The sequence below is a fragment of the Scardinius erythrophthalmus genome (genome assembly GCF_964197995.2).
Source record: "Scardinius erythrophthalmus genome assembly, chromosome: 2".
Lineage (NCBI taxonomy): Eukaryota > Metazoa > Chordata > Actinopteri > Cypriniformes > Leuciscidae > Scardinius > Scardinius erythrophthalmus.
The window spans coordinates 50,992,190-51,012,128 of record NC_138222.1 but is presented as its reverse complement, the minus strand read 5'-3'; the positions used below and the strand labels follow the sequence as shown (position 1 = coordinate 51,012,128).

At 36.8% G+C, this 19,939-nt stretch overlaps 2 protein-coding genes across 2 annotated transcripts in view; one reads left to right on the top strand and one right to left on the bottom strand.

The window, feature by feature from the left end:
- sh3gl3a (SH3-domain GRB2-like 3a) overlaps positions 1–13,274 on the top strand; it is a 44,225-nt gene extending 30,951 nt beyond the window's left edge. The window contains exons 2-11 of the mRNA XM_081358719.1: positions 3,333–3,401; positions 3,508–3,580; positions 4,649–4,792; positions 6,883–7,016; positions 7,502–7,660; positions 8,325–8,428; positions 8,790–8,914; positions 9,608–9,640; positions 10,394–10,468; positions 12,379–13,274. Coding sequence (XP_081214845.1) covers positions 3,333–3,401; positions 3,508–3,580; positions 4,649–4,792; positions 6,883–7,016; positions 7,502–7,660; positions 8,325–8,428; positions 8,790–8,914; positions 9,608–9,640; positions 10,394–10,468; positions 12,379–12,584 — 1,122 coding nt within the window. The 3' untranslated portion in view covers positions 12,585–13,274. The remainder of the gene's footprint in view (positions 1–3,332; positions 3,402–3,507; positions 3,581–4,648; positions 4,793–6,882; positions 7,017–7,501; positions 7,661–8,324; positions 8,429–8,789; positions 8,915–9,607; positions 9,641–10,393; positions 10,469–12,378) is intronic.
- Positions 13,275–15,991: 2,717 nt separating this feature from the next.
- gjd6 (gap junction protein delta 6) lies at positions 15,992–17,730 on the bottom strand. The gene has a single exon (XM_081358720.1). The coding sequence runs from the start codon at positions 17,705–17,707 to the stop codon at positions 16,553–16,555; it is 1,155 nt and encodes a 384-aa protein (XP_081214846.1). The 5' UTR covers positions 17,708–17,730; the 3' UTR covers positions 15,992–16,552.
- Positions 17,731–19,939: the final 2,209 nt, after the last annotated feature.

Here is a 19,939-nt window from a genome sequence, read left to right as displayed (position 1 = left end):
CAATACACGACAATATATGAGATTAAAACCATATTTATGCTCAAAACGTACTTTATAACTCAAGCCGAATGTTTTAAATAATCTTCTGTGATCTAATTTAGCTTCAGATAAAAAAATCAGACAGAAAATATATTATTTGATAGTATTATGCACAATGATGAAGTCTATATAGATTAGCATTACATTATAAATATAATCTATTATTATAAAAATACCTGGCATGGCTTGAAGAACACAGGCAAATCAGATATCATTGCAATCATGTTTATTGTCTTCAAAACATCTTTTATCTGCATGATTACAGCCGATCTCTGTTAGCTGTGTGTGTGTTCGAGGCTTCCTGGAATGTCACATGATCATGGCTCTTCTTCATGTGCCATATATGGACTATATTACTGTGCATATAGCGCCCTCAGGCTATTGGTATGAATTGAAAACACTGTGAATTAGAATACCAAACGCTCATAAAGATTACATTGACGCATTTGGGTATAAATTCAATAAATATTATTCGTCTATAGAAATATGATGTGAATCTAAAAGAATCTATCAATATTTCTCCAAATCTGCACATTTTTGAGCTAAAGCCCTGAGGGACGTTGTTTTGTGTATCGCTGTCATGACGACAGCACAGAGTTTTTTATGAATGGGAGCGGCTGACGCGCATAATTCATATTAAAGGTATCGACTCATTTTTTCATTTCATAACTCCTGACACAAATTAAGACATAACTGTCACTATGAGTTTCTCAGAATACAATAGTGGTCAAATACTGAAACTTGAGTCTTATATCTTTTTAATGATGTATAGTTTGTCAAGGTATAACATTAAATCTGATAGTAATTTTGAATTAAATAAATAAAAAACGCTTCAGTGCGCCGACGCACTGGTGAAGCTTAACAGGTTAAACCTATCGTCTGGTTCCATTGACGCATGCGCACAGTTGAGGTTTTGCGACAGCGGAGACGATTTGGGGACAGTGAGTTGTTGTGTGTGCAAGATCAGTGACGGGGTGCATATTTAACTGAAAGAACCATATGGAAAGGACAAGCAGAGAGGGAGAGCCCCGGTCGCGCGCGCGCACTCTCTTTCTCTCTTTCCGAAGCCAGGCGAAAGTGTAAACAAGACTTCACCGTCTCCAAATTAAGCGCTGTCTTGCTCTCTCTCCCGCACGCATATTAATCAAAACAAAACGACATTATGGTAAAAGGTCGGAAGACCAAAGTTTCATGTTGGAGCATTCAGAGATTTTTTTCCCCTGAATTAGCGCTGTGTGTGAATTGTGCTAAAATACGTTGTCTTATCTTCTCTGAAATGCGTTACGCACATTCAGCTGACATAAAATTACTCTCTAAATAAACGAAAAAACCTATCCAGTGATGTAATGTTTTCTGTGTTGACACTAACCTTGTGGGATGTCCATGTCCTTACTGCTGGGATAATCACACAACCGTATGACACGTCCAATTCGCGAACTAATGATTCATTTGAACCGATTCATTTTAATGAGTAGTGAAAACAACTGATCTATACAATACATTGTTATTACTGATAAAGTGCAAACTTGCTTATATTTAAATAAAGGAGAACAATATTGACATTGAATATCCACAACACCGGCATTCTGGATAGCGACGTAAATGAAGTTGGTGTCGTGAACCCTTTGCGCATGCGTAGTAAAAGTATAACCTGTGGGGAAAAAGGCGTTTTAAACCTTATTTTTGGGCAAAGTCATCAAACTTTTCAGCGATTTTTATCATATTTTACTGCTGTTACATGCAGTTTTTATGTCCCAGTGACCAGTGTAAGTGCAGTTCTGACTCTCTGCCCATTCATTTAGATAGGAGCCTGGTCTTGTTAGTCCGAAATAGCTGCCCGGAGGCGTTGCCAAGATGGCGGCCGAGTGGCACGACTTGCCTAAAAGGACTTTGGTATAGCCTATGTGTATACATAGGCTATACTGAGATAATAGTTTTTCCTTTAGCGTGGCCATTCAGTGTTACATATAATGACATACTTTAGCCTAGTTGTGTGTGTTTCTAAATTGTTTTCAACAAACAGTCCAGTGGACTATTTATATAATAAATGTCATACAGGGACATTGAGATTCTGGCTAATACAGAAATCAAACGTATAGCGTCAGTTCTGGTAGGCCACGTTAGTCAAGCTCGCATAGGCTGTCGCTCAGCTGATCTATGTCTACCTATATGACGCCTATCACAGCATTCCCATTTAAAGGGGACATAATGCAAAATTCACTTTTAAAAGGTATTTTAACACATGTGTGTCCACAGTGTGTACACAACCAGCCAATAATAGTAAAAAATCCACCCACTCCTTTTTTTATAACCCCCATAAATCATAAACAGTCTCTCCAAACTAGTGGCCCCGCCCATGAGTCATCTCTATAGACTCCTGGCACCTTAGTCACTGAGGACACCGTGGTTGAATTTCATTTATGAAGGAAATGTGCCAAAGAAAGTCGTTGAAGTGTTATATATTTGCGCAAATCATTTTACGCTGGATTGCTTCCCAAACGAGGGTCATGTTTAGGGGCGTGACAATATAACGTCCATGTCCCTACAATAACAGACCGGCGTGCATCTAATAAATTATTCATTCAAGAACGTTGTGCTAATTTACTGTAACAATGGGGCCACGAACGTCACACATACTTTTGAAAATCCAGCGTTTAGTTGATCCTGGTAAGCGCTCATTGTCACAGTTGTAAACACAACGGCTTTCTTCTTCCACAAGGGGTTTTGGCATCACAGCATTTGTTTCCAGGCGTTTCTTTTGTTTCTTATATTGATTACCAATAAAAGAATGCAACACATTCATCTCCCCAGACATCCTGTAGAATTCAACCAATCAGATCGCGACTTCGAAACTCCTGAAGTGTTTCCAGAAAAGTGTGCCTTATGCATCAGACGTTCAGCCAACGGTCCATGGGCGTGACATCTGAGGCTGAGACTAGGACACACCACATGAGCTGCGGTCGGCTTCGTTTTTTCCGCACCGTTGTCTCAAGTCGGACACCATCAGGGTATTTTGGGCCGATTCAGCATGTTGAATATCGGCAAAAATCCAATATTGTGCTTCCCTGATATTGTGCACCACAAAAAAATGTGTATACTATCATCTTATAACTGCTGGTTTGAACACACACACACAAAAATTTAACCAATGACGTCTGGTATCATTTCTATAATATACAAAGAGGCTTCCGCCCTCCCTAGTTTGTGCACAGGAAAACAGCATGTAATTTCAGCCTGCTTAAACTTCCTGTCTCTGATCTAATATCTCTCTCTCTTTCTCTCTCTTTTTCTAGTTATTAAGTGAAAAGATAAGCGGTGCAGAAGGGACAAAACTCGATGAAGACTTCATGGAAATGGAGCGGGTGAGAACTGCAGAAATGAGCCCCTTCTCCACGTTACAAGCATATTTACTCTTACCATCTTTAATCTTTACTCTATTTACTCTTTCTGCTTTTCCCACCTTTACAGAAAATAGAAGTCACCAACAAGTCTGTTTTTGAACTTATGACTAAAACCACAGAATACCTTCAACCAAACCCAGGTACGATTTAGAAACCAGACTTATTTACAGCAATTTGCACTGGATTGCATTAAGTCATTTACATTACTTCTGAAGTGAGGAGGCTAGGCATGGTTTTTGAAAAGACTTTTGGAACATCACTTACTTTACACCATCAACAAGTGTCCAATGCAATAATAACTTGTTCATACTATCATACTGTTTATTAAAACCAAGTCACATCAAAGTCTAAGCAGATTCACACTACTGTTCAAAAGGTTTTTAAATGGTTTTTGAAATAAGTCTCTTGCTCACCAAGGCTGATGTAAACATATTTTACTGCATATATTAAATTTATGAAATATTATTAGAATTTAAAAATACTGTTTTCTATTAATATATTTTAAAATGTAATTTATTACTGGGATGCAAAGCTGAATTTGCAGCATCATTACCCAATTTCAGTATCACATGATCCTTCAGCAAAATATTTTAATATGCTGATTTGGTGCTCAAGAAACATTTCTTATTACTTCTTATCACTTTCTGTTATAGTACTGACCCCAAACTTTTGAACGGTATTGTATGTGTTTTAAAAAATGTTTTTCATTTTCTTCAAAAGTCATCAAATCGATGGCTGCAGACCTTCAGTTTAACCAAACTCAGATTTTTAGTGTATTTCGAATTAAATGTAATCTACAATGGTGAGTGGTTGAATTGTTAACTAATGTAATCCATCCATTTCCACCATTCTGACTGATTTGTGGACCTGATTGTCAAGTCAAGTCTCTTTTATTTTATATAGCACTTGCTTTTATTTCCAGTTTATTTCAGTTCTCATCCAATAATGTCAGACAGTGCAGTCAAATCAATAATATTGTTGAATATCGTTACATATTTTTTCATTAAAATGATCTCACTCATTGAGAACACTTACAACTCACCTCCCTCTAAAACGTCATCACATTTTTATTTATTTATTTTCTGAGTAGGCACTGATTCCCTGCTGCTACTAAATTACTGTAACTTAGTTCAGTGACTCATGTTTAGCGTGCAGTGTTATGATTTATGGTTTAATCATGAGTGTATGTCATATATATATCTGCACAGCATCAAGAGCCAAACTGGGAATGCTCAACACCGTGTCTAAAATCAGAGGGCAGGTAAAGACGACAGGTTATCCTCAAACCGAAGGCCTATTAGGAGACTGCATGCTGCGATATGGACGGGAACTGGGGGAGGAGTCCACTTTCGGTAACGTCTGCACATACCAAAAGTCACGTACACACATGCACAGACATGAACCACAGGCCAACAGTTGCAGAAATCCAGCTGCAATGTGATGGAATGCTAGTCGATCTCTCTCTCTCTCTCTCTCTCTCTCTCTCTCTCTCTCTCTCTCTCTCTCTCTCTCTCTCTCTCTCTCTCTCTCTCTCTCTCTCTCTCTCTCTCTCTCTCTATCTCTCCTTGAGTCACACAAACTTGCACATTGTGCGTTGTGAAACGTGTTTCCTGTAATAGGGCTGTCCTTCCTTATAACATTTAAACACGAGTCTGACACCTTGTGGTGCTTTGTTGATGCCAGATACAAATGTGTAAACACCAATTATTTTACAATGACTTCCAATGTGGCCCATCCAGTCAGAATTAAGGCAGATCTATTTGTGAAATAAAATTGGTTTTAGTGTTGTATGGATTCTGCTACATTAATTTGAAGCATTTCCATCCATCCATCCATCCATCCATCCATCCATCCATCCATGAAAACACTACTTATTCAAACAAACAGTTCTTTATTTACACTTGCATAGATGTAGGGCAGGGAAATATGGAGATATGAGGTGTGACAATTTACTGTGTACTAAAGGGGTGTAAGTCTTGTATATTATCCAGAATTTTTTTTAATTATTCATAAATTAAACCATCCCAATAGCCTGGTTAAAACCAGACCATTCTCAGTAGTAACTGAGTTATGTTTTGGCAAAGCTTCATTAATAACTCATTTCCAAAGGGGTGTCACCAATGGACGACGTTCAAATGCCTCTGGGCGCAATTGGATAGACCTAAAACCAATCAGAGCGATCGTCATCATGTAAAACCATATGCTGTGTCCCAATTCGCCTAAGTTACACTACGCCATAAAAGTATGTACTCTTTTTGTGAAGAAAAGGTATTTACTTTTGAATGTATAGCAAAAAAAGTAGGCAAGCTTTGGGACATGCTACCTCTTCATCTTTATCGGACGGATCTGTCGCGTGCATCCTGTCACGTAAACTGCCCTGTCAATCATCTTGTTACAGTTAAAATCCTCTATTAAATCTAATTTAATTTCCTACCGTTTCGGAGAGAAATGTAGTAGCACGTTCATCTGCCAGTGGGTCTTTCATGGAGACTGTCCTCATGTGTTTGCAATTTGAATATAATAATGCATTTAAAAGTTGGTGCGCTTCACCAACGGACGTCGCTCAAATGCCTCTGGGCGCAATTGGATAGACCTAAAACCAATCAGAGCGATCATCATTGTGTAAAGCCCGCCCCAACGTTTCTGATTGGTGCCGCGATTTCATCGGATTAGAAATGGGCTTGAATGAGCTCTTTGCCAGACTACTTGCAGAGCAAATCTAAATTTGCCCTAAGTTGTCTGGGTTTTCCCAGGCTACCATCCCAAAGGAATCTAATAAATGTCTATATTAATTTATATGATCCCTATCATATCATTATTATATCGTATTCACATATTCTAGATGAAGTCCAATTCTAAATTCATAATACCCAAACGCAGATTCCACCAGTCCAATAAATCCAAACATATCAAAGAGAGACAACAATTCCAAACATATCGAATAAGCACAAAAAATACAACTCGTTTACAAATTCAAAGCTCCCTCAGTGTGTTGAAAATACTTTTAGGAACGGCCATTTAGCTTGAGTAGTGTTCAAAGCTTGAATTGTATCCAGTTCAAAATAAAGGAAACACACCCCTAAATATAAATCAATGAAAACCAATTAGCACTAAGTAACTATCGAATTTACAATCATAAGAATGAACAACAGCAAAAAGCACTTTCCCTAACTGGTTTATCTTCAGTCTCTATTTCAATCAGGTTAGATGCACAACTTCTTCATTAAAGGGGGGAAAAACATTTATTAGCAGAGTTAATCACATGAAGGTTTCCGCTCGACAGCGACTATATATATATATATGTGTATGTATAGTAATTATATATATTTCCAAAAACTTGCTTGTGTTACCTATTTTTAAATCACAGTTAAATCCTTGATTATTTTTTATCTTTTTTATGGAAGTAAATCATTGCTTCAGTGGGTCTACATCATCTTCTCAGGGGCTGCGCTGGTGGACATTGGTGAAGCCATGAAACAGATGGCCGATATTAAAGATGCCCTCGATATCAACGTGAAACAGAACTTCATTGACCCACTTCAGACTCTACAAGACAAAGACCTCAAAGAGATTGTGGTACGACATCATTTCGCTGTTTATTATCATTTCATTTTAAAGAATTATTAAAAGTGCAATAGGATTTTGCATTTAAAAGTGTTTTATACTTAAAGGTCTTTTGAAATGAGGTTTGAAAAGATGTAAACTCACATGAGATGAAGAATCCAGGCATATCAGTGGCCTAGAAAAAGCCGCATACTTGGAGTACGTCACCCCCTCATGGTGGCCGTTATGTTGACCAAGCAAATACTTCTCATTTTATTTCCCTGATTCCCCCTATTAGTAGACACTGTCATTTACAGAATGAAGTTTGTCTTTATGGTTTAACATCAAGCAGTTTGTGCATTTGCAGTTTTTGTTTAAGTTTAGTGAAATACAGCTATATTGACTAGGCCGATTAATTGATCAGTGTTTGATCATTTTGAGATAATAAGCATCAGCCAATAATTTTGCCTTCTTGGCCTATTATTCAATGAAAGCATGTTGTGTGATTTCCCTGATAGCATCATTTGAAGAAACTGGAGGGACGACGGCTAGACTTTGACTATAAGAAGAAACGCCAGGGCAAGATTCCTGATGAGGAGATCAAACAGGCTGTGGAGAAGTTTGAGGAATCCAAAGACCTTGCTGAGAGGAGCATGTTTAACTTTTTGGAGAATGATGTAAGGGAAAAATTACTGTTGAGAACATTTTATTTTGGTAACACTTAAAGTCAGGTTTTTACATTAATGTATTAACTAACATGAACTAACAGTAGCCTGTAGTCAATAATTTTAACCCATAAAATTCATCTTTGATCACCAAAATGACATATTTCAAAGTTTTTTCCTTGAAAAAAATTGTCTTCATGCCTTAAAATAGCTTGTGACTACACCCTTTTAGTATTTATGTATGTGGTTCTTGTAACTACACCCTTTAGTATTTATGTATGCGGTTCTTGTAACTACACCCTTTAGTATTTATGTATGCGGTTCTATGAATATGCAAATTAGCCCCGCCTACACTCACTCACACCAGCTCAGGGATCCACTCGTTGACGATCACATGTTGACGTGATTGGTTACAAGGTAGTTTGTGACATCAGAAACACCAGCGATTTCAAACCGCGATTATGAAACTGTTTTCGGTTCACTGCAGTTTTAAGGAGAAAATACTCAGCAATGGTGCTGACTTATGAATTTGCACATGGTTCGTCTTAAAGCATATTAAAAACACCACATAGACATATAAACAACATTTAAAAGCTTGATTTTCACCACAGGGGGACTTTAAGTTTCTGTTCTGGGGTTAACCTCTGTAAACCTCATGTCTTTCACTTGCCTGTAGGTGGAGCAAGTGAGTCAGTTATCAGCTCTGATTGAGGCAGCTCTGGATTACCATCGACAGTCCTTGGAGATCCTGGAGGAACTCAACAGCAAAATACAGAACAGGTATATCTTCAACTGCACATCCTGGCAGTGGCAATTCAATAGATGGAGCTGAAAGTCAGCTATATTCCCAGTTAATATTACATGTAGTATGACAGTAACAGTATGTGCTGTTGGTCAATTTTCATTGGTCAGCAAGACAAAAACATTTTGTGAGAAAACAGAAAAAGATTAATCTCTCTTTCTTTTCTTTTTTTGTAGCCTGTTTTGTTCCACTATTCAGACTTTGTTAGTGATTTTGATTTCACTTGCTTTAGAAATCAGACAAAAAAAATTGTGATGTTATCAAAGTGTTCAAAATAAAAAGGTTTCTTGCTAATATACAATTGATTTTATTCACACATATTGGCATCTGCTCTCGCAGGATATCTACCGCAAGCAGTCGGCCCAAAAAAGAGTTCAAGCCAAAGTCGATCGTGTCCAGTTTGGAGACCGTCGAGAACACGCAGCACAATGGACTTTCCCACACCTCATCTGTCAAAACCACAGGTATCAACGAGAAAACATCTTGACAGCTCTCAAGAGGAGAGCTTCTTGTGTGCTTCAATCTAAGCAAGAAAATCCGTCCCAGAAAAAGTACAGAATATTTATTTTATATGTTGTATTTTATCATAACATTTATTTGTTAAAATATTTTTTAAATCCTAAAACATTCACATATTGTCTAGGTTTAAATAATACATTTACATTTTTAAATGTGGTCTAATTTTGGATAATATTAATAAAATAATCAAAGTATGTGTATATATATATATATATATATATATATATATTAGTGATACATTTATTAATCATAGTTCATGGTTAGTAGCAAATTATATTGTATTATATTATATTATATTATATTATATTATATTATATTATATTATATTATATTATATTATATTATATTATATTATATTATATTCTTGGTTTACCAGCCATTCACTAGTGGAAAAATCACATATTCTGCATTAATGGTCTTAATAGAATTACAGTGTTATACAGTCCATTTGTTGGTTTTCTATTCACCTGTTTCACTTTGTGATTTGTTTTATTTAATTTTTATTCTGGCTGTTGTTATTTCTTAGTAATTTAAAGTAATTTAAAATCAAGAGGATCATGATTGGCTTTCATTGTGTGTTGCTCACATTTATCACCACCATCATGTTGTCTTACATAATTCCTTCATATTATTTTCAGATATCCAGGTCATCCACTCTGTAAATGGAAAAAGTAGGTGGTAATGTTTATCATAGAAATGTTTTATTTGTAGGACTATTATATTTCAGTTGCATCATGATGATACATGTAATCAGACTTGAAGAGACCTTAAAGCTACACTGTGTCATTTTTTTATGTTGATTCTTAGCAAAAAACACTTTGTTCTTTCAAAATGATATTTGCTCATTAATGTGTAATTACTTCTACCAACTAATCAAGTATTCTCGTAAGCGTAGAATCTGCCATTTAGAATACATACGAGCGAGTGGCTCGAATGGCGTCAACCATGTTGCGCCTCCATCTTGAAAATACATTAGCCAAAGAGGGACATACCTGAAAAATTAAAGCTTTGCCTTTTGCGTTTTTACACTCAGTGGCACCGTGACGAATGCGAGAGGGAGAATACTCGCGACTGCCGGCAGATTTGAAATAATACGGCCACCGTAGGAGTTAAAACGCCCTCGGGATGGGAGAGGCTAGAAAGTAATATTCAGTTGGTAGTCATAAACAATTTCACCACTAGATGGGAGAAAATCCTACACAGTGTAGCTTTAAAACTAGAAGTATTGGGACGATTTAAAACTTAAAAGGGATCAAAACAAAAAGTAAGCAAAGTAAAACAATCAGAATTAAAACCAGACAACTTTAAAATTCCCATACATAATTCATAGACCACATGGTTGTTTTTTGTGGTCAAGTTCATCAACTGTGTTTGTGTGTATGTGTCTGTCTCTCATGTTTGATCTCATGTGTTTTTGCTCTCAGTTGATCAGTTCACACACACATCACCCACAGTATCCAATGTATCATGGCCTGAAAGCACCAATGGTAATTGCAAACGTGAGTATTGTCCTGTAGGATCATGCCTAGACACTTCAATGAATGTGAGGTTGTGAGGTTGTTGGCAATACCCAGCCATATAAAAAGCAGGAGATGTGTAGTATTTTGTCAGTAATGGCTATTTAAATTCTGCAGAAATATGTGGAGCTTTTGTTGGATAACTGCAGTCACAGATTTCATGTGAACCTACTCATCTCATCTACCCACACATCAACTCTCAAACTACATTATTCCATGATTTTCTGTTACTTTCCTCTTAATAACCTGGTCCAATTTTAAAATGAGTTGTTCTGGGGTGCGTTTCCCGAAAGCATCGTTGGCCAACTATGGTCGCAAGTTCATCGCAATGTCCATTGAACTCTATTGGTAACGACGGAACTTGCGACCATAGTTGGCCAACGATGCTTTCGGGAAACGCACCCCTGGCTGTTTGGAAGCAGCCCAGTGGTGTTAAATATTTCATTTTAAACCCAATTTTCTCATCCTCATGTGATTCAAGACCTAAATGACTTTAGTTTGGTCTTTGGAAAACAAAAAAAATAATTTAATTTCTGAAGATTTTTTTAACAACATTTCTTTTAAGTGACCAAAAAAAAAAAAAAAACTTTATTGAAACAGTCCATGCATCTTGTTCACTTTTTACAAGTTAATGAACTATATTTTTGCATTTTTGTGCATTATAAATTAATTATATTTGATAGCTTTTTATGAAGAATAGACTGAATACGAATGAACATTAAATGTAATGAGAACTTAACTTTTGATCTCTCACACAAATCTATAATATGACTTAGAATACAACACATAAATACAACACGTGAGACTTTTATGGTGCTTTTTTGAAGTTTGACAGGTTATTGTTGTAAACTGAATCTATGAAAACCATTTTCATTACTTGAAATAAAATAAACAACACAGGGTTAGTTCACCCAAAAATGAAATTTTTGTTATTAATTACTCACCCTCATTTCATTTCAAACCCGCAAGACTTTAGTTCATCTTCAGTAGACATGTGTAGATCTTTTTGATGAAATCTGATGCAAATCTGATGCAATTACTACCTTTCTAGGGTTTGAAAGTGGTAGTTAGCCTATGCAGCTACCATTTTCAAGCCCTAGAAATGTAGAAAACCGAGAAAACGAGGGACAGAAAGCTCTCAGATTTCATCTAAAAGATCTTCATTTGTGTTTCGAAGATGAACGAAAGTCTTACGGGTTTGGAACTACGTGAGGGTGAGTAATTACTGACAGAAGTTTAATTTTTGGGTTGGCAAACCCTTTAAAGGTGCAGTATGTAATATTTACAGCTAGTGGTTGAAATGGGTACTGCAGTCCAAATAACCAAATAACTGGTGGTAGCATTGTTTTTCAGAGAAACAAGTATTTGAAACTTAGCATGTTTCCTAAATCTCTGCAAACATATTTTGGTATTTTTATGCTTTTTGTACAGTCAAAAAATGACACGCAGCACCTTTAGCTAAAAAAATTAAATAAACATTTTATTTCAGCAACATGTCTCATTTTCACTTAATGTTGAAGTACTAAAATAACTAAAACTAAATTAACTGAAATAAAAAATAAAACCTAATAAAAAGCATAAAGACATTAAAAAATATAAAAAGACTGCAAAATTACTGAAACCATAAAATATAAGAATAAAATATCATTCAAAATATTTACAAAATCTATAATAGCTTAGCAATGGTACTAAAAAAACACTGGTTTGACAGCAATGGTGTCTATGAACGTTGTAGGATGAACATAAAATTATTCTAATGGAAAATAGAACACCATATAGGTTTGGAACAACATGTATAATAAGTAAATGATGACAATATTTTAATTTATGGGTGAACTAATCTTTTAACAAATGTTGAAATCTGTGACATGGTTGTATTTTCCTCATTACAGAGATAGAATCACACATGGACCAGCCCTGTTGTCGATCGCTCTACGACTTTGATCCGGAGAACGAGGGTGAGCTGGGTTTCAAAGAGGGCGACATCATCATCCTCACCAATCAGATTGATGAGAACTGGTATGAAGGCATGATTAACGGTGAATCAGGCTTCTTCCCCATAAACTACGTAGAGGTCCTAGTGCCCCTGCCTCAATGAGCCGAGCCAACAACCAGTGGTCACTGACCACACAGCCAAACTAGACTTGTCTCAACCGTCCACGCACTCAACATCCTCTGCTGCATTCTCACCAATGAAAGCCTTGCTTTTTACCACAGACAATTTTGAAGCTTTCACATTTCAGTATTTAACTTATTACGTTTTCCAGGCGTCATGGTGCAACATCTAGATTTTTACACTGCGAAAACATTTTAATCAGTATTAATCTAAACATCTTTGTAACTAAAACAGACCTATACGTCATCTTAGGCCCTGTTTTCACCCGGTATTAACATGCGTTTGGTTGATCGGATCACAAGTAGACAAAGGAGACACATTCCTGATTACACCTGCATTTTTAATCTGTCTCTTTTGTCCACTTTCAACCACTTCTGTCCTGATTTCTTTGAGGGGAGGGTCTATGGACGGGTAAATGAATGGCCTTTTTTTCAGATCTTTCGATCTAATGGGCGAAATAAGCTCACGCAATTTACATATGACCTCGAAAGGAGATATATGGAAAATACACGGAGAGCAGCAGCTTTCATTTCTGCTCTAATAGCCACTTCTTAATACCAGATGTAAACAGGGCTTTACATATCATGCAGTTTAGAAAAAACATGATGCAGGGCACCAACTGACCCATGTGATGAAGCGATTAGAATGCAGCTTAAATTCAAGATATAAGGCAAAAAAAAAAAAGCCCATGCGTGGGTTTTTGTCTTGAATTGATTTACCAAAATTGATGTGCAATTAATTTGCGAGTAATTCGATTAATTAATTGGCACATCATGTAATTAATTAGATAAAAATTTTAATAGTTTAACAGCCCATACATGCATATATACATATATATGCTTGTAAGTCTTTTATTACACAATTTTGTTTCTCCAGATTTAGATTTTAGGATGTTTAGCTGGATGTTTATTGGAAAACGATTACGATTATTGGAAATACTGAATTTTTTGCAGTGTAATTTCAATGCACATGTTTTATTTCAGCTTCAACGCAGCATTCACCTTGTTCATTTGGAAATGTGTTGCATCCAATGGGGGTGGATTTGTATTTCGCTGTCTCCATATGTTTTTTTTTTTTTGGCTCTGATATGGGGTTTACCTGCCTGCGGTGGTCTTATGTGTTTTTTGAAACACAATTTTTCTAAAAACTGTGACTATCTTGACTGCTACTCTTATGAATGTCTTACTCTTACTCTCTTCCTGTCTCCGTTTACAGACTTATTGTGATCTTGGGTATCATAGTAAGCATCGCGGGTGTTTTAATGGGTTTTGCTCTCTCGCGCATTCCAGTGCTTTTTTTGAACGGTGGCTGTATTGCACTAAAGCTTCAGAATAACACACCCATTGATGTGCACATTTTATTTTTTGTGTTGTGTTTTTTGGTTTTAGGACATTGCACTTTCTACTGTATCTCTTTCTGCCATGCCGATAAATACAAAATTTTATCAGTCTTATGGAGTGCTAAAAAATATATATATATATAAATATATATTGATATGGATCATAACTTTGTACTGTATGTAACAAGAACTTTTTGCTCGCCTATGTGGTTTGTTTGACCTATGTCGTACTCTGAATGACATTTTAAAATTTGCAGATGTTAATCAAACATTCTCGCCCTAGTTAAACCGTCCTGTGCTTATAAACTAAATTGGACATCTTTCGAATTCAGTTTTGCTTGAAATTACAAAATTTGTCTCTGTGTTTGTCCACCAAAATTAGACTGTATTCTATTAATGTCAAACATTATTTTTGTTACTCTGAACAGTATGTTTCTTGTGCATGAAATGGAACTTTGAATGACTGTTTTTGTTTCTGTATTGGCCAGATACTGCCATCAACTGTCACAAATGTTGTAATCATCTCAGACCAATAACTTTTTGACTTGTCATTCCCTTTTGTATCTTTTTCTGGCCAAATTTAGCAGTCAGAGAGCAAAAAGGGAAAAAAAGAAAAAGTTGAAGAAACAAATTATGCTGAAAGCTGCGATGTGGAATTTCTGTGCCACTAACAGCACAAAACCAGTTGCCAAAAGTACTATATTTTTGCATTTAAAAAAAAAAAATTTTCAATGATCATTTCATGACCACTTACAAGGCTAAGTTTAATTCTTAGGGTTACAGGTTGCAATCCCGAACCCTCAAAATCATGAGCCGTAATAATAGTGATGCTTCCCTTAGCAAATACCACTAAATATTTTCAAATAGGCCTGGATAATAAATATTTCCTGATTTGATTCAAATCACATTCTCAAGCTCTTGATTTGATTTCATTTGATTCTAGTTCATTTGGATATATTTCAATTATACTATGCATGTGAAAGAAATTCTCTCTGCTATAGATGCCGTGAACATTCCAACATGCTAGATTACAAAATTATTATTTTTATTTATTAAACAGCAGGCCCAATGTCGTTTTAATGATTCATCAAAATGACCAGCTGAAAAAGTCATTTGTTCATACACTGGTTTACTTTACCTAGCTTTTTTGTTCAACCCACAGAAATAACTTAATTGAAAGATTTTTTTTTGCCATTATTTCACCATACAGGAATGTTTTATCACATCACATTCAATTCATACTGCAAGTTATCAGGAAAATATCACTTCTCTTGCTGCAGGTTTAGCAGCCGGGACGCACAGTTACCGAAAAGCAGTGTCGCAAACATTGACACAAAAAAAGGATCGATCTAGGAATTTTAAAAAATTATATAGATATTGTTTAAGTATTTTTACTTGTCCCATGTTTAAGAAATTTTTATCAAACACCTATCTTCCATTGTTTGGAAAAACGTGTTCAAATCGACCAAAAGGTCATTTTACAGACCGCTTAAACCAAACTGAGCACTATTTTGAAAGTGCCACAGTGTTTACAATCCTCAGGAAGTCAACCTACTTACACGACCGTTCAAAAGTTTGGGGACGGTACTTTTTTTTAAAGAAAAAAAAAATAATAATATTTTTATTCAGCAAGGAACATTAAATTGCTCAGAAAGACGGTAAAGACATTTATAATGTTGCAAAAGATTTATATATATTTTTTAAATAAATTCTATTGAACAAAGAATCATGAAAAAAAAAACTTCCTCAAAATTAGTAATTAGCACAACTGCAACATTGATAATAATAAGTAAATATTACTGAGCAGCAAATCAGCATATTAGAATGATTCCTGAAGGATCATGTGACACTGTAGTAATAATGCTGAAAATTCAGTTTTACCATCACAGGAATAAATTACATTTTAAAATTTATTCAAATAGGAAACAGCTATTTTAAATTGTAGTAATATTTAAAAATTTTATGGTTTGTGTATTTCTCATAAAAAAATGCAGCCTTTGTGAACAGAAGAGACATGAAAAAATCATTAAAAGAAACGACCCAAACTTTTGAACGGTGGTGTATAATTGTCTCAGCACAAAATACTGAAAAAAATACAGAAATAGACCCTGCACAAAAACTACCAGACTACTTTCTGAAGATGTTTGTGAAAAAAAATATGAAATTGCTTGAATCAAAGGAAGATGTGGCACCCTAATCATCCCGATCTCAAACTTACGATGTGGAATAGCTCTTTACTTCCAAACACTATTACTAACTCCTAAACCAATTTTACAGTGTTCTCATGAAATTTCTTCTCGAACGTTCATCACTACATCACTGAGTGAAAGGAAAGGCTTGTGAGTTGTTTTCTTTTTGCTCTCTGGCGTAATTTATACACAAAGTTGTTTATAGATGTTGTAAATGAATATATTATTACACACTGTATATTGCATAAATAAATGACGTGGAAATATTGATTACATGTCATGGCTGATTGTACATTGTATAGTTTATTTTTTGTCTTTTTAAGCTCATCCAAACAAACGAGCAGCAGCTGCCTTCAAAAATCTATCATACACTAACATTTTGTAATCAAACTTAAGACTCTTCGAATTGTCCGTAATTGAGTTTATATCCAAACCTCAGTGCTCCTTTGTTTTGATTTTCTTTCTTTGTTTGGCTGCGATTTACCCTTGAGCGATTGTGTTCCTCTGTAGGCGTCCTTGTCTTTCTTCGTCGAGCAGTTCCCAACACAGGTCCAGTCAGGCTGGTGGTCCACCACTAGATCTAGGGTAGGAAGCGAAGTGGTGCTGGTCACGTCTCTGAAAGTTAGAGAGGCTATGGACTGCGAGTCTTGGTTTATAGCGCCGTAACCCCTCCAGGAGCTGTCCTTGATGAGCATTGACTTCTTGATCATTTTCCAGCCCAGATGATTGAGCTCTAAGAAGTTGAGGAAGATGCAGAACACACCTACGCAAAACATGAAGATCAAGAAGATGGTTTTCTCTGTGGGACGGGAGACGTAGCAGTCGACCCTCTGTGTGCAAGGACTCGCCGTGCACACGAAGTGAGCGGGAACGTTGAAACCGAAGAGGAGCCACTGCGCCACAACGAAAGCGACCTCGAGAACGGCACGGAAGCACACGTGGAAGACGTAGTACTTTGAAAGGACTCCCGAGGAGATCTTGGATGGGGCGGCGGTCTCCCTCTGCGCCTGTGAGCTTTTCTGTCCGCTCTGGTTGGCGATGCCTTCGAGAACATCAGCAAGACTGTGGCCCAAGTGCTTGTGCGACTTAATGGAGCAGCTATCCGAGTCGCAACTGCGACCGTACGCTTCCCTCGCCTGCTCGCCCTCTGGATGCTTGGATAAGTTGTGCCAGGTGTAGATGATGAAGCAAAGAGAAGGCGTCGACACCGTGATGATCTGGAAGACCCAGAAGCGAGGCTGGGAGATGGGGGCGAAGGCGTCGTAGCAGACGTTGGGACACCCCGGTTGAAGGGTGTTGCAGACGAACATCTCCTGCTCGTCCGTATAAACGTCCTCAGTCGCCACAGCCACAATGAGCAGGCGGAAGATCACCATGACCGTGAGCCAGAGGCGTCCGATCATGGTGGAGTGCTGGTGCACGGCGTCCAGCAGCCGCTTGAGCAATGTCCATTCTGTCATGTCTCTACGCACCGGCCTCCTGAAGTACAGCACCTGAAATAGATCCACTTTAGCTCTGTTGCCAGCAAGGACGGGTGTTTTCATGTTACAGCTCTGGCCAGAGAGCGAAGGTGCCATCACTGCTCCCAGCCATCCCTTTCTCCTTCAGAGATAAGGCCTCCGCTTGGGACCGTGCCGGCCACTTCACATTGGTCACGTGGTGCTGTCGCTTGTCTTTAGAGTCCATTTACAAACCGCAGGAGAGACGGCACTCTTCCTACTCTTGATAGCGTCGGCAGATTACGTTCTTTTCAGATTGCCGCCGTACGTGATAGGATGGGTTCCTTCTGAAGGCCACTTTTAAAAATACGCCACAGATAGCGGATACGTGCATGTGCTAATCTATATACTTTAAACTTGGCATTGCGCGCTATGAATATTGTTGGCTCTTATGACAAATTGCTTATGTTCCTCAGTTGTAAGCTGCTTTGGATAAGTGTCTGCTAAATAGATCAATTAAAATGTGATAGTTGCCTAGTGCGGGATTTTGTCAGTCATGTTTGTAACTTTGTAATCGGTTTGAATTGAGTTAAAATTATATACCATTAAAAAATATATGTTTTTGAAAAAGTCTCTTATGGTTACCAATGTTGCTTTTGTTTGATAAAAAAAATACAGTTAAAGCTTTATAATTTTGACATATATTATTTGGTACACAGAATATATATATTTGTTTTCTATTATGATATTTCTTTTAAATTTATATATGGAAAAGCTGGATTTTCAACATCCACTCCAGTCCACAGTGTCACATGATCCTTCAGAAATCATTCTATATGCTGATTTGCTGCTCAAGAAACATTTCAACGGTTCAACATTATAAATGTCCTCTTTACTGTCATTTTTTATCCGATTAATGCATCCTTGCTGAATTAAATTACTGCCCCAAAAACTTTGAATGGTACTGTATGATAGTAAATGCCTTTTACCAGTATAGCAGAAATAAAATGTTTTCAATACTGATGATACTGTTTGTTTACAAAAGTGATGGCAGCTATTTTAAATCTTAAACTAAAATAGACAGATGATAGCAGTTATCTTCATGGTATCTGCTAACTGGTCCCCGTTGATTATTTATGAGCCCTTAAAAGGTCTGACACGAGTGGACGCCAAAGAAAAAGCAGTAACCAGGGGCTCTTGTTTCCAACCAACTTAAAAGCCAACTATGTAGACTGTAAGGCAGCTCACTAGGTAGTATTTTGAATGATTTGGTACGCTAGATTGCCAGCAACTCCATGCGTCATACAAATAGCATTCCTAGAGCAAAGTGCTGGAGACAATTGATTTCAACTGAGCTTGGAGTTGGCATGTAGTTAGCATCGCACACTACTGAAAATGGTAAAATGGTCAAACTTTTAATTTAATAGTTTATAATAAAAAATAAATAAATTGTTTGCCATCTAAAGTCTTTTCAGCCCATCGCAATGCATTATGGGGTTGTCTTTTCAGAGAGGAATGGATCTGATGCTGCTGAAGAGAAAAGGTACAGTATCTTAGAAGCCATCATTCACATTCAAACTGGAAGCACCTACAATATCTTAAAATGATGTTTATGTAGTCAGGTTGTAGAACAGAGCATGTCACACAACCCCTTTTTTAGCGCTGCATTCGTTGTGTTGTCTTTAGGTTTGTTTTTCCACAGCATGAAGGTAAGATCCTACTGGTTTTTGAATGAACCACTCATTTTAAAATCTTCTAGGTCTACTTCTGTTAGGACATCCGCTTCAAACATTACAATGCTCATAATTTTTGTTAACTCTACATTAAGTAAATCCACTTCACCAGATAATTACTCTTCAACAGCGATGCCATAGAAAAAAACAGCTACGGCAAGAATGTAAGTTCAAACATAAAATTATAAAATCTATTTAAATAGATAGTGCCTAAAGTTTTTTTCTTTCATTGGAATGGTACGAAACTTGGTGACTTTTGCGGCAGTCACTGACACCTTCCACCCCCCACCAAACCAAACAAACAAACAAATTAGTCATATTCCCACTGATATAGTCAGAAATGACCTTTAGGAAATTAATGGGAAATAGGCAACAATACTAATCATCCACAATGCAGAAAAAAAAATGCACAGGAACAAAGGGGCGACACTCTAAAATAGAGTACAAAATGGACATGCCCAAACACACACTCACTTACACACACACAAACAAATGAACTGGTGTTACTGTAACAATATGGCAAAATTGAGCCAGAAGACTCAAATTGGAGGTTGAAATCAGATAAAGCATTTCTGTTAATTTTTGTAAAAAAATTTTTTTTGAATTTTGATGTAATATGTTGAAAAATGTGTTTCTC

Coding starts and splice junctions, on each gene's coding strand:
- gjd6 (XM_081358720.1), bottom strand. CDS start 17,707: ATGGCACCTTCGCTCTCTGGCCAGAGCTGTAACATGAAAACACCCGTC.